Genomic DNA, 16,566 nt, shown 5'->3' on the forward strand with positions numbered 1-16,566 from the left:
TCATAATTTCAGTACAGACTAATTTTACCTATATATTGTTGGGCAAAATAGTAAGTATATAAAGAAAAGTAGGATAATTCCATTGCATAAAATTCTTAATTCTCACACTTACATTAAGAATAAAAAATGAGAAAATAACATACAGGCAATTCAAACAAAAATTTAAAAAAAATAGCCATCTTCATTAGTTTTAAAAAAATTATATCCCATGAATGTGCTCTTTCTTATTTTTAATTTGTCTTCTCTGGTTTATAAAGTGTCAGTTGTAAATCATCTTTTATATAATCGAGCTTGAAATTATATGCAGTATATTATTAGAAAAATAAGTAATAAATTATTGGGAAAAATATCAGACAGATATTTGTTATGTAAACATATGCATTATTAACCAAAAAGTAATTTGCATCTATTAATTTTAATATCACTTGCTGAATTTTGGCATCTGATACAACAGAACCACTTCTCATTTATAGACACTTCAGCTTCAAGATTTCATATTTAGATCACATCTCTTTCTTTAATATTAAATTTCTCTAAATATTTCCCACTCTATATATTTTAAACTTTCAGGAAAATAATTTATTTGACAAAAATGTCTTCTAAATACTGTTAAAATCAACAGCATAAAATATGCACCAACACTTACACTCATAATTTATTTCCCAAAGTTTGAATTGATCAATATTTTCATATAGATGATATATACGATAGATATGATAAACAGTGATGCACATACACATATACATAAATAAATGTATATTTACATATACTTATGTAATTGTTTTTGATGTGTGATATGTTCTAATCAACATATCATAAATTAATTCACACTACACACACACATGTGCAGACACACACACTTATACAGAGCTTGGGAATTTGATAAAATGACTTTTAATACTCTTTCAACTTTATTAGGTAAAATGTTGATAACTCTAACAGTTAATCCAATTTATGTTTTTAGGTTAACAGGATTCCATCTGCCACCGCCAGTGACAAGTACCAAATCTGTGTTTTCACTACGTTTGACCAGTGATTTTGCAGTTAGTGCTCATGGATTTAAAGTATATTATGAAGGTAAGTAATGGTAATATAAAAGGACCACTGACCAGTTTTTAATGCAAAACTAAATCCTCCAGGGTAAAAATAGAAGAAAAGTTGCCCAGAAGGAAGATACAGTGCATCCTGTTATGTCAAATCTTGTACCAAAATTCACCTTCTGAATCATCATCAATGTATAATAAAATACTAGACTTGGCAGGCTTTAATGTCTCATTGCAGTGCACTTAGACAGAGGAAAACCTTTCCCTTAAATCTTCTTAGATGATATCATGACATCACCATAGATAAGGTTAGATCTTAATTAAAATTAAAGGGAACAAAATGTGAGAGTAAAAGGAAACAAGGCCTGATTTGAGATTCAGGCATTACAAACTCCACCCTATTCTCTTCTGTTCTTTGCCCCTCTGCCTTAAAATAAACTGGTAATTTGGGTTCTCTGCAAGTTAGAATCAAGAGAAGAGTCCATTAAGAGAGAGAGTTGACATTTTCCATTTTAAGCCAGTCTTTCTAGTCTCAAAGATCCATAATTTCTTAACCACAAAGAGGCAAACAAAGAAGTACTTAAAACTGAAAGGTTTTTATCTGAAAGTTTGGTACAAACTCATTTGGCATCAAAAATCTGACCTAAGCTGATTTGACTAGAGGCCATTTATAATCTTTATACTTATTTATCTTGCATAGCATGGGTACTCATGTTTCACCATACAAATGTTGCTTGATAATGGGGTGATACCCTAGGCTCTGCTGATGATATCAAAAATGTACAGAATCTGCACTTTTTTCCCCTCATTAAAATGTGCAAAAATTCTAAAGGCGAAAGTAACTTGTTCCCAACAGTTTCAGATTGAGGTCATGTAGTTGTAATTTCTTTTCGATGTGACTTCACAATAAAATTTCACTTAGTTTAGGAAGGAGCCCCTTCTACATCCATAGGAATAGAATAACAGAATTCAACTCACCTTCCCAGGACCATATTACCAGAATGTATCACATGAGATCCAATATCATCATAAGAGACACACATATACAGTAGCAGCAGTAGTTACTTTTTAAAGCACATAATAATTCAAAATATGATACGTTTAAAGAGCATATAATAAAACAATCATGTATGAAATAGAATTGCTTAAATATAAAAGTTAACAGTTTGCATGTGGGGAAAGTTTTAAACTAAACATTTTATACAGTGCTTTTTCCCTAGTGAGGAAAAATACCCTCTAGCAAACAATTGAGTAAACATATTTTTTTATTTTTTATATCCTAAATAATGCCCTATTGCAGCAGTTGTAAATGCTATTTTTACCTAATATATTTCTGAACTGTTTTTCTTGTCTAGCATGGGAGGATGCATTCCAAGACTTATTTTTCTCCATTGTGACTGTAATAATCATAATTTTTTGAAGGTCCTTTCACAATAGTTATTTTTATCTTGGCAACTTAATTCATAGTTTAAAACACTACAGGCACAAAGGTTTAATTTTAAGTGTAATTTTGGCAATATTGAAGGAGTTAGTAATATAATAATTTTCCATTAAAGGCTCCATAACAGAAAACCTGTACTCTGTTCATCACAGTATAAAGATATTTTAGATTAGTTTATTCTTTTGGCAAGTACTACATATACTGAAAATGTAGTAACTTGGAAGATGTATTATAATGTTGTCACATTTTCTGGTTTGACTGTCAAGTTTCATGAAATATACTCAAAAATATTTCCATAGCTCTCCATTGTTTCTACACATACAACATCAAATTTGTCTGTCTTTTCTGCTTCAGTGAAAATGGATTCATATATCTTCACGATGTTTAAATGTATGGTTGGGAGGTCCTGACTTAAAATATGAAGTACTAGGCATCTAGGTGGTATTGACAGATTGATTATGATGCTATTGGACACCTTCAGGTATTGATTTGTGATGAGTATCCTCTACCATGTGTATTAGTTTTCTATTGTTACCATAGCAAACAACCAGAAATTTAGCAGCTTAAAACAACAAAAATATATTCTCTCACAGTTCTGAAGCTGTAAAGTCCTGATGATCTCTGTTAGTTTCTTGACTCAGAGTTTCACAAGGCTGAAATAAAAATGTCAGCTGGTTAGGCTCTTATCAGAAGGTTCTGGAAAGAATCTATTGCCCACAGCTTCTAGAAGTCTCCCCCTTATATGTAAGCCCTGCAGTTCCAAGTCAGCAACTGGTGCATTAAATCCTTCTCATACTTGAAATCTGACTTCCCCTTCTTAAAATATCTCTCTACTACCTTCTTTTCTTGCACATCTCTGACTTTAGATAGAGAAAATTCTCAGCTTCTAAGTGCCTATGTCATTAGATTAGCCTTAATTATCCAGGTAGACCCAATCTCCCTTTGTCAAAGTCCTTAAACATAATTACATCTGCAAAATCATTTTTGCAATTTAGTATGACATATTCACAGGTTCCAAAGATATTGGTGTGGAGGGGTGGGATAGGCTTCATTTATTCTAACACACCATATGCAATACTATATAACATTTTATAGGGGAAGGAGCTACAAGCATTTATTTATTTAACAACAGCCAATGACACTGTCAAGGCCATCTGGTGTATTGTGAAGTCCAGAAAACTTAGCTTGAAATTTCAAAGCCTGTCCTGCAAATTTATACCTGCATTTTTTTATCTTTGTAGGATGATACTACAATGTCTAAGTCTCATTTTCATTTCATCTCCCTCTGTATAATCATTTACTAATTATTTTCTTTGTCTCACAAGAAAGTTTCCTGAGACTTTGTCCTTATGTACTAATATTTATGAGATCTCTCTTTGTTAGAGATATTGTGCATTTATCTGTGCTTCTCAAACTGTGAATGATGAACCATATGCATCAGAATCACCTGGAGAATTTGTTAAAATGTAGAATTCTTGGCCCCAATTATATATCCTGAATCAGACTGTGGACTGAAGCCCTAGAACACGTATTGCAATTCCAGTTGCAAATCCAGTGTAGAATAATTGATAAATGTAAGTCAGTCTGTGATCATCACAGAATTTCCCTGTTGTTACAAACTTCTATTGCCCTACTGCTGCCTACTTACTTTAAAACTGTGGAGAGTGATGTTCCTGTTTCAAAAATTTGATTACGTTGAAGAACTCCTATTTATTGGAAACACTTTTAAATTTCTTGAAGTCAAAGCTGTGAGGTGTTAAACATTTGTGGAAAATTTTCCCCCATTAATATCTAGCTGTATGTATCTTTATTTTTCCTCATTGTTGTGTGCCATACACTTGAATTTCTTGTCACTATTTTCCAAAGTTTGTTTCATAGAACTTTGGTTGCATATGTTTGTCAAGGTTAATAAAAATGAGTGAGTAGAATATCGTTCTGTGAAGCAATATGTTTAGGAAACACTAATGCATACTAAATTGAATAGTCCTATAACTGTTTTTCAAAATTTGATGAGGCAAAAACTGGTGGATCTGGGTTCTACAGAGCACACGGTAGGAAGTCTCTTGTCTTTCTAGATCTGCCAAACAGAATTCAAAATTTATTTGTTTCTCTACTAAAAGTTATTTTGTATAATGGACTCCTTTTACATTTTACTTTCAAATATGCATAATCATTCTTTATAGGTGAAAGATTATACAGATATAGCATGGAATATCTTATCATCTTAGAATTATTTATTGTGGAAACAAAGTAATATAATCCAAGCATACAGTGGGTTGTATACATATTATATGTACTCATTAAATATTATATGTATGAATTGGCTACTTTAATAACCATAAACATCTCAATGAAAATTTCAGCATATTATCAGTGACCTAATTCAATGATCAGTGATCTAATTCAATGATCAGACATAAAATAAAAACATAGTCTAGGAAACCACTTCAAACACAAGGTAGCTATTACGCCATAATGATTGTTAATGTGCATGACTAAGTAATTAAGAAATTATAGGGATGAAAGTCTCAGTTTTGGCAAACTTGTTGTTAAATTATTTTCACATTTTAATTCAGAAATGTAAACATTTAGCCAATAACACTATTACTACTAGGTAATATTTATAGAGTGATTTCTTTGTGCCAATAATAGTTCTAAACATTTTATATGGATTTTCTCACTCTAGAAAATCATATAAAAAACTGTAATGAACAGTAATTCAGTAAAGCACCTAGAGATATAAACTGTATACATTTTAGAGACTTATTTTATATCTAACTATAAACTATAATTTCATTCTACTTAAATATATATGACATAAAATTTAGTACACAAGAGTACTACAAAAAAAGAATTGCTGATAATGCTGTGTATTAAAACAATATGAAACATAAAAGCTGAAATATTTTTGCATACATTATATATATTCTGTGTTCTTTTTAAACACTTGACATACAAAAGAATATTTATACCATTTACTATTCTATTTTAGCTATCTGTCACAGATGTTTAGTAAAAGTTTTTACTTGAGAATATCAAATGATTTTAGTGATTTTGAATTTTAGGTGTTATTTTTCAATTTCTAAGCTTTAAAAATTTGAACTGCAGCACCATAAAATTTAATGGAGAGATTACAATTTAGAATGAAGTCAATTATGCTTCCAGCAAGACAGCTAAATTGTAGCAAGAAAAATTTATGTAATATAATTATATATATTAAATAGTTTGCTAGCAATGAAAGTAGGTTAGGTTCATAAAAAGAAGTTAATGGACCTTCACCTTAAATATTTTTAAGAATAAATGAGAGATATCATTCTTTTAAAACATAACAAGGAGATGTGATACATGCAAAGACTTTTTAATCTCTGATCAAATTCAAATATTTTGCCTTTAGGGTTCCATAAAGTCTGGCTTAGATACTGAAATATCTTATTAGTTTTGTATTGAAATATCTTAATCCTTAAGTAACCTCCTAGCTAAGTCCTGAGTGCCTTCTCTTCCTTTTATTTATTTTTTTATTGAAGTATAGTTGATTTACAATGTTATACTAGTTTCAGGTTATACAACATAGTGATTCAATATTACATTCTACCTTTTAGTATTTTTCTGCTCACAATAGGCTGTGAGAAGCTTGAGGGTGTAGAACCTATTTTACTTGTTTTATAAATTGCCTCCTATTGCAACACATTCTTGGCATGTTGCCAGCACTTAAATGCTTGTTAAATTCAATTGATACATAGGATTATCTAATAATTTGATCAGTAATGAGGAAAGATTTAATACATCTCCCGCTTTCAAAGAACTAAAACTCCAGTGAATATGTTGAAAGGTAGATGTGGACTATGTTTCAGCACAGTATTTACATAAAATGAATAAAGTTTAGAACAAAAAATGTCCTTGCATTTGAGAAAAGACAAAATTGTACTTAAAATTATTTTTACTTTTAATGGATATTTTTCTTTCTTAAAAATATTTGCTTTCTTTAAGCAAAAGTTTCTTTATGAAACATTTCAAAAATACAAAAGTACTCATATGGCATAGGAAAAATCAATAATAAAAAACTATTAAAGCCAGTGACATATGACCTACTTTTGTGTTTCATCTGGAAAAGATGGGGTGGCATTCAAGATTATATTTTATTCTCCAGAAATAAAATTATTAAACTTAGTATGTTATCTCATTTCACATTAAAGTTTCTTCTTTTATAAGTGTTGTTTAATGTGTCATATCTGTCAACTGCTATACTTTATCATTTTGATATGAGTGTTAAAATGATGTTTGAGACAGTGATTGGTTTAAGATTGGTTTAAGATATATGTTAAATATATATTTTGTGTTTCATACAGTTAAACACCATCCATTGTGATAAGTTGTTATAATTGATAGTATACAACTAGTGGTTTAAAAGAAAACTATACTATGAGCTTGGTTAAGGAATTAATCTGTGGATTTATCTTGATTTCCCTCTTATCAAAATGCAGTAAATTAGCAAAATATAATTCTATGTTTATTATTCGATTATAAGTATGATAGCATATCACAGAAAATTACATTTGAATAGGTTTCTTCCTTATAAAAATAATTATACTCTTTAACAGAGCACCATTTACTATAATAAAAAATAAACTAATATATATACTAATACATATTAAAAAATAAAATAAAATGTGTAAATCAAATTATTTCAGTGAGAATAATAAAGGACCATAATATCAATCAACCTTGTTGTTTATCTATTCTGTATATACAAGTTTGTATTTTCTAATTCTGAACTCCTAATTTATCCATCACTCCATTTCCTTTTTGGTAACCATAAATTTGTTTTCTATGTCTGTGAGTCTGCTTCTGTTTTGTAAATAAGTTCATTTGTGTCATTTTTTTAGACTCCACATATAAGTGATATTCTGTCATTTTTTTAGACTCCCAATATAAGTGATATTATATGGTATTTGTCTTTCTCTGTCTAAATTACTTCACTTAGTACGATAATCTGTAGGTCCATCCATATTGCTGCACATTGCATTACTTCATTCATTTTTATGGCTGAGTAGTATTCCACTCTGTGTGTGTGTATGTATATATATACATACCACAATTTTCCACATACTATATAAGACAACATAGTTAACAAAAATGTGTTAAATATATCAATAAAATTATACTTTTCCAATATAGTGTGATATGTTATCTTGTCTAGAATATTCTTTAGGTTTTGTATACTCTTTTAATTTTATTTTTTAAAAGTGAACCTGTAATGCTAATGGATGTGAAAAGCTCCTGTCAAAACCTTAATTAATGGGGTGCCAAGATGAGAAAAGAAGATGCAAAAAGCATGTTTTTCATTTGGTCATAGGTTGGGGGCATATAATCTTAGTACTTTCAAAGTCATAACTGGCTAAAGTAGATGGCAAATAGATAATGAAATATCAAAAGAAATGCAAGAAGCAATATTAATGAATAATACTCTTTGATCAACATGTTGATGCTTCTTCATGTAATAGAATATGAATTGATCTCAAGGCATTGGTTGTTGGACCCTCAGTATTATTCAGATAACTAAATGCTATTAGTTATTGCTCTTTTACCTATTACATTAAATGATATTTCAAACTATGTACTTAAAATAATTGAATATTTCTAAATAATTTTCTTCACATTCATTTGCATTTCTAATACTTATTTTGGTTATCTGCCACTTTGAGAGCACTTATCAATACTTTTGGTCCTTACACCATGCTTTGAATTGAAAATTTTATTTCTCCTTTTACAAACAGATCTCTGATAGCATACTCTTTTGGTCTTAATTGGCAAGGACTAGTCATCACTTGCTATGCTTCATACAACCTTTCATTGTGCTTTTGCATGTAAAACATATCACAGTATTTATTTCTCATAAAGATATTTAAAGGGATTTTTTTTCTACAGAATTGTTGTTCCCATTTGTATTGATTTTACATAGTTCCATAATAAATTACCACCATTTTGTGGACTAATACAACACAAATTATAATCTCATAGTTTATAGGTAAGAAGTCTGGCATTGATCAGTTAGGTCCTTAGTTCAGATTTCACAAGGCTATAGTCAAGATATTGGCTAGTACTGTGATTACACCTAAGGCCAGGGTCCTATTTCAAGTTTGCTGGTTGCTGCTAGGATTTATTTCCTTGCAGCAGTATGACAGAGGTCCTTTTTTCTTATCAGATATTGACCAGGGATTTTTCTTAATTTTTATAGGCTGCATGTGGTTCCTTAACATTTTCCCACACACACATCCTCAAAGGCAATTCACAACCTGGTTTTCTTCCAGCTTAGCTGGAGTATATCTCTCTGACTCTCTTCAGTTGGCTAGGAGGAGTCCTACACAGCACAACATAATCAGAGGAGCAACTGCCCCATCACCATTGCCATAATATAACCTCAGGAAAAGTGCAACTATCCCATCATACCCATGGGTTACACCTGCGTTCATGAGGAAGAGGCAGAAATCTTAGAGCCCATCTTAGAATTCTGCCTAGCATGTCATATTGAGCGACTCTTTCAGGTGATAGTTCAAAACAGTATAGAAAATACATGAAGAGAAAGAACAAAAGGTTAGAAGATGCATTTATAATTAATCAATCAAAGTGGATCCATTCTTATCTAAAAAGAGATACAGTATTTTTTATATATTCTCTCCTTACTCTGGAAAATTGATTTCAGCTTTGTAAATAGCACATTTTTATATTCTATTGCATAAATTAGATGCAATTTAACTATAATCTTATAGTGTGCTTCAGATTTTTATTTTTCAAGATGATCACATTTTAATCTGAATTTATTTTTCTTTTTAGTAAGAAATATAGGGTAATAGAAAGAGTTTTTTACAAGACCTAATATTTAAGGCTATCACTCAGATGCTGTGAGACTCTATTCTTCATAATGTAAAATGAGTAATATAACACTGAATCTACCAGGTTCTTTGAAGATCAAGGGAGTTAATGATGTCAAAAAAGTGTAGAACCTGGTATTTAAGCAAAATTCAATAAATGTTAGCTAATATCTTTGCTGTTCTATCATATATATTCAATAGTATATATTGGTAATAATGATATATATTCATATACATTACAATGTTTAGTCATGCCTTATAAACTCTGAATTTCCATTTTCTCAAAAGGAGCAATATATCCAGTTATTTGTTTTGTCTTTCTCAAAGTATTCTTCAGGTAAGAAAATTACCCCAGTGTTATTTGGGCTAAATAAGTTATGCAGTACTACCCTTAGGTAGGGTTTCTCTGGAATCACAGAACTGCCAATGGGGTGATCAGCTTGAACCAACAGTAGAAAATACACTTTTCATACATGCACACACATGTGCAGTCCTCTTTCAGTGAAAAAGCTTAAAACCTTGACAGAAGCTACAAGAAGTAATCCTCTCAAGAACTGTAGCTCTGAGCTAACAGGTCAGTGCTAGAGACAGAACTGGAACATGATGAGGCAGTCATTACAATCAACTGGAAGAGGGTACAATGGAAGAAAGCCAAATCTGGAACAGAAATTAATTGAATAATACTTCTTACACAGATACAGTCTGTTAAGTAAGTGCATACACAAAAATTCATAAGAATTTTATGGATAATTATAAGGGCCCTGAAGCAAAGAACAACCACCTTCATACAGACATTGTGGCTAGGAGAGGTAATATCTAGAACTGAAAGCAACAATATGTGCCAAAGTGCAACAGTGTTCTTCCAGTCATTTTGATTAAGTATAGTTATTTTCTACTATTGACAAAGAAATAACAGAAACTACTTAACCATTTGTAAAAATCTTGTAGTTCTATATATCTATATATTATTAAGTACTGTGAAAGTTCTGAGATTTTTGCCCTACTTGAAAGTTAACAAGTTAGCCTGACATGGCTTCATAGATGTTGGCAGAAGACACAAAACTACTGAGTCAGGGACAAAGGGCTTTATTAATACAGCAACATAAATAGAATACCAGCAACCATTCGGGTTCCTCAGTTCTCAAGGGACAATGAGAAGAGGGCCAGGTGATGCCCACATACACTGTGGGTTGTGTATGGAAGAGGAAGTCTTGAGCTTAGGGAAACAGGATCTTTTATAACAGATAACAAGTAAACAGGCCCTTTGCTCTGGAGGAAGATAATATTGCCATGTTGTTGCTGAACAAAGAGAGTCACTATCTCTGCTTACAAGAGGTGGAAAACATGAGAGACACATGGAAAATTGTTTCCCCAACACATGTGTATAGTGTTCTAATACCACAGAATTTGGATTCAATAAATCTTAGACAATTTTTAGTCAACTTAAAAAAATTCCAAATGAAAGGTATCTGTAAGTATTATTATATAAAGATCCTCACATGCATAGATGTTAATCTAAAATTTTCAAGAATTTTTATTGGCCATATTTAGTATTTTTTGAAGCATGTAATAAGCTACAACAGTCTATATATACTTTTGGATAATTTTGTAAACATAATATGAAAATAATGAGCACTCTCTCTTTCCTTCTTTTCCACCCTCTCTTTCTATAGTGTGGGATACATCTACTCCATCATCATTTCATAAGAATTTCTCCATCTACATTTAATTGTACAGTCTCTCATTTTGTCCTTTGTGCTATTTTTTGTTTTATATGAGGGCAATACTAGTTCATATGATGCATTGATTATTTCCTAGCACAGTTATCACAACATAAATTCCAGATGACTCTAACTAATTAAATTTAAAAAATGAAAATGTATAGTCCATGAAGAAACATAGTGAAATATTATCAGCTCATGGGAGAGGAAAGCTTTCAAACTACAAAAACCTAAAGGAAAATATGTCACTAAGGAAAAGATTGATAGATTAGACTAAATAAAATGTGAAAACAGCTGAATAATTAAAGTAATGAAAAAGCCATTTTTATATTAAAAGGCAAAAGAAAATATGGATATAAAATCTGAAATCTATAGGATATATATTATACTTACATTTATATACATAAAACACTATAGATACAAAATTAAATAGAAAAAAATTTTTGCTTGTGATGAGACCTCTTAGAATTTACTCTTAACAAATTTTATATATAACATACATCTGTGCTAATTGTATCAATACTGTTGTACATTACATTTATAGTAATATTTATCTCATACTGGAAGTTTGTACCTCTTGAAAACCTTAATCTAATTCCCCCTCCCCCATCTCCTGCCTCTGGTAACCACATGTCTAATCTCTTTTTCTATGAGTTTGTTGAAACAGTTCATGTCCTTGCTTAATATTCTTTTATAAAGCTAAAAATACTGTGGTTTTACCAATAAAAAGGCCTGAAACACAATCTTGTCTATTTACTAATGCCTTCCAAAACAGCTATTAAGCACTTACCATGTTCTAGACATTATATTAGGTATTAGATAATCGTCAATGTGGCTCTCAGGATGCTTATGATTTGGTGGATAAAAATAAATAAAAGCAACAAATTTCCTAAGTTTACAAAAGTGCATCCTTTTACACTGACACAAAATAATTTGGTCACACAAATATTATTGTTCATATCTACAGATGAAGAAAAACAACATCACTGACTTGTTAGATAGCAATAAGCTGGAGCCGACTTCATCAGGAGAGCAAACTGCGCACTGTGAATCCTCTTTCCAACTCAGCATTCAGTGACTTCATGTTGATACTTTGAAATTGGTTATGTTGGGAGTATTTACACCATGGAAATTAGCAAATTTTTAAAAGTAGGCTTTTTTTGTTTTGTGTTTTCCAGAGAACTAATTGTTAAACATTTACCAGCCCAAGGCAGTAAATAGCAGACAGACTACTGGAACTATGGCCTTATTCTTTATATCCTGCACATCTTTCTGTCTTACATATGCTGGTGGAAAGCAGGGCTTTCCATGCTTCCCTGTTCATAAGAACCACCTTTGATCTTGTTTAACAGCTGATTTTTATTTGGAATGTCTGGGTGGGGCTCAGGATCCCAGATTTCTAACAGAATCTCATTGGTACCAATCCTCTGTCCCACACAGCACAAACCACATGATGCAAAATCTTTCATGCTTTGTTTTAAAACTTTCAATATCAGTTTGGTCATCATGTAATTCCAAAATACCATCAATCAGCCATATTTTACTGGCTTCAAACAGAGATGGGATTTGTTGCAGCTAAACTATTCTACTTTTCCTTCTGTAACATGGTCAAAATTGATGTCCATAACTTTTGATTGTTAGAAATAAAAATCAGCTGAAAAGGGTGTTCTCTGCATTCCATCTTGTTAGTTCCACATGTTATTATTAGGAAGCAATGTCATTTTTCAAATTACAGAGTTCCTCTATATTTTTAACTGTTGATTTCTGAAAATAATGAGTTCTAAAATTTTCTAGTGAGCAGATTGTAAGAGGACAGAACCTATTATGCCATCTTCAATTACAGCAATGCCATTAGCTAATTTTGCAGTTGTCACTAGCTCTTGATCTGGGGAAACAATGAGTAACATTGATACTGACCATGAAATCCTTTCTATGTAAATTATCACAAATCCAAATTTTGTTACAATAATTTTTAGTATACATCTTAAGTGTCTTATAGTCTCTAAGAAAACAAACAACTTGGATTTGCATTATATTCTCTAATGAACCGCTTCAGGGGCATGGATGTATTTTAAATATATAATACTTAGCAGCAAACACATTATAAAATTATTTAATGCTTTCCTAATCTAAAGTTCAAGTTTCTACTTCTTGTAAACTGACTATACTTCAATTAAAAATATAAAAAAACAAACAAAAGACAAATAAATTTTTTACTTTTGCTTCTAGTTTCTTTCTGCAATGGCTTCTCCTGAAACCTTGTCCCTGGATTCATTAGTAACATGTAGGGCACTCACATTACACACTTCTCCTCATTTGGATAATTGCATTTTTTGATATATTTATTTACTGTAATAAATACTCATTTTAGATAAAGAATCAGAAGCCTGGCTAATGTTCCACATAAGTTGTCACCCTCGAGGAGAGTTCATGCACATAAATACTCCCTGATAGATCCTCCACCAGCTTTGATGTCCCCAGGGTGAACCACAGCTGCCCTCCACCTCTCCAGGATATCATCCTAAACAAGTAGGCAGAAAGAAGAGCACCTCCACATGCTGATCAAAATAACAACAGGCACTTAGTTTAGCAATCCTAAAGGGAAAAGATTCCCCTTTCCTCCCAGCATTTGAACCTTAATTACAGAGATGGATTCTCATTGGACATGTTGGGCCAGTATCCATTCAAGATCAATCATGACTGCCCAGAAGATGATTAGTTTGGCCTACATCACACTCCCAATCCTTAGGTCAAAAGTCAAGGATCATTTCCAAAAGAAGAGAACATGGGAACACAGAACTATCACTGTCCACTATCGCCACTCACTACCTATGTGACCGTGAGCAACATACATGAACTCTCTATGCCCAGCTTCCTCATTTTCAAAATGAAGAATAATGCCTTCCTGTAGGATTGGTTCAGTGTTGAGGTGATGCATGTAAAAAGCCTAATACAGTGACTGACATTCAGTAAATGCTCAAGAAATATAGCTCTTATTACTCAGTATTATTATTTCTTCATCTTGATGCCTTTTATGAAAACAAGCTCTTAGAAGATAGAGATCAAGTCCAATCAAATGATAACTGTAGTCTTTATGGTTTTGCCAGAATGGATAATTGTTGGAAGACCTGGTTTGCTTCAGTTGAAAAGTAATGTTTTCAGTAGATGATGCAAGGATGATGACCTATGAAAATCTCTTACAGAAAGGAAGAGATGAGGTAGAGAGAGAAAAAAAGAGTTGAACAAAGATGAGCAAATGGACCACTGAGAGCAGGAGAAAAAATACAGAATAGCTTAAGATGATTAAATATTGTCATGAGAGACATTTTAAAGTTAGATAGTGAGGTAGGGAAAAACAGAATTACACAAGTAGCGAAGCACAAAAGAAAAAATAACTAAAATTTTTTAAGGCAGAAAAATATGAAAAGAATGTCAATTGTCCTTGGTTAATGAGAAAATTATAGCAATAAGATCTATATCAGTAGCAGTGGAGGGGTGATAGAAAGAAAAGTTTGGCATAGAATTGATAAGGAAAAAATTAATTGATTTTATCAACTGATCTGCCCGAATGTCCCCAGAAATCCCTATGGCAAGGGCCACTGATCTCTCAGATGTATCACCCCAGGAGCAATGTGAACCTTGGTTTGGGAAATCTGACATGATAACTTTGGCCTATGCATTGGTTCAGTTTATATCTGAACCTACATTCTGGGCTTTTCTTTTAGTCTAATATCTATATTATTGATCTGTGTTCTAGTTATGAGAACTAAATTCCTATCCTATTGGGAGTCAACTAGAACACTTGTTTCCTTATGCCCCCACTTAACAGAATGTCTTTTCAATTCTCTACCTGTCTGCTTTGATTTTCTACTACTGGGGCTGCCATAATCCTGTAATAGCAATACAGGTAGATAGTGTCAAATTCAGGTACTGGCCTTTTTTAGTTTGGTCTACCCACCACTCTGGAAATTCCTATATTTATCTGCAGTATTTCTACATGTGATATTTATGGTTTTGAGAAAAGGAACTTAACATTTTAGTAAAAGATGAAGTTTGAAAGGTAGTAATTTTCTGTCAGAGGCTTTCCCAAATTTTTGAGTGTGATGTAAAAGATGAAACTGGTGCTGCCATAATCCAGAGAAGGTCATGGAGACCGGACAAAACTTGCAGAGTTAAAAAGTGTCTTTTTTTTTTTTTTCTTTGCTCCATTGAGTTTGAGTTAATGGTAGAACATTACATCTATATATGAAATAGAGATATTTACAAGTTTTCTGAATGCAGAAGATTGAAGAAAAGGAAGTGAAAAATAAAGATTTTTCATAAAGTTAGAAAAAATTTAAGAGGCCAAAGCTGACATTTGTTTAGTATTCTTTGCCCAGAATTGCAACTTCATGTGCAAGTACACTTGAGGAGAAAGATACAGAGAAATAATTTATAATCTTTTGTGGCTCATTCTTTGTTATTGGTGATATATACCATTGTCAGCAGTTCCATAAGGAATGACACTTGATGTGAAAACCAATGTTTCAGACATTCATTTATAGTTTATGGGTATTGATTCCATCAGGGAGAAATTGGAGATTATTGATTGTGACAAGCAGACATAGTCAGAGAAGGAAACATAACTAAGAGATAAGGGATTTGTAGAAATTAGAAAGAAGATTGCTGAGAAATCATGAATACTCTTTGGAAAGTTGATCAGATCTTTAAGGATTTGTTTTTGTCTTAGACATAATAGCAGCAGTATGAAAAGAAGATAAAAAGAGTAAATTGTACTTTATGGTATCTATGAAAAATTTAAGTATAATATTTGAGCATAATCTAATGAGTGCTGATTAGATACCAAATTTCTCTGAAGGAATATTTGATCAGACCATGCCTGAATTATTTTATGTACAAATTTATGAAATTCATGAGAGTTCTGAGGAGAAAGTACAAAACTTATTTTTCAGGTTTTATATAAAGACATGAAAATTCTATCAAATGAATCAGGGCAACCGTCAGATTATACGGAAAGGAGATTACTGAAACTAAAGCATTTTTCCTCTTAATTTCCTGACAAGTCTCTAGCACAGGGGTCAAAAATTGATGTCATATAAGTTTACATAAATAAATCCTCCCAATATACCCTAGTAGTTTCCATTAGGGAAGTTTTTTGGATTCTATATCATTTAAATTATTTAAACTAGAATTTATAGAATAGATTATTTTACATGGCTAAAAGATGGATGTCCCAAAGTAATTACAGAGTTAGGAATTTCTCTTAATTTGAAACGTTACACATAAGAAGACATTTTTTTCTCCTAATGAGGAAGGTGATATTAACTTTATTATTTTTCTCCTGTGCTTTCTTTAAAAAAGAATAACTGAAAGTTAAGGAGAGAAAGCTATATACCCCATACCATTCTTCTTCTGACTTAAGAACTCTAACTGTGCAGTCAGTTTGAGGTTTAAGTCACAGTTTGGTGTAAAGGCCTGGAAATTTTCAACTA

The 16,566-nt window shown here is 31.7% G+C and overlaps 1 protein-coding gene across 1 annotated transcript in view; it reads left to right on the forward strand.

Moving 5' to 3' along the window:
- CSMD3 (CUB and Sushi multiple domains 3) overlaps positions 1 to 16,566 on the forward strand; it is a 1,010,791-nt gene that overhangs the window by 157,125 nt on the left and 837,100 nt on the right. Inside the window, exon 3 of the mRNA XM_064476888.1 lies at positions 965 to 1,077. Within this exon, the coding sequence (XP_064332958.1) occupies positions 965 to 1,077 (113 nt within the window). The remainder of the gene's footprint in view (positions 1 to 964; positions 1,078 to 16,566) is intronic.

Source organism: Camelus dromedarius, chromosome 20, assembly GCF_036321535.1.
Source record: "Camelus dromedarius isolate mCamDro1 chromosome 20, mCamDro1.pat, whole genome shotgun sequence".
NCBI classification, from domain to species: Eukaryota; Metazoa; Chordata; class Mammalia; order Artiodactyla; family Camelidae; genus Camelus; species Camelus dromedarius.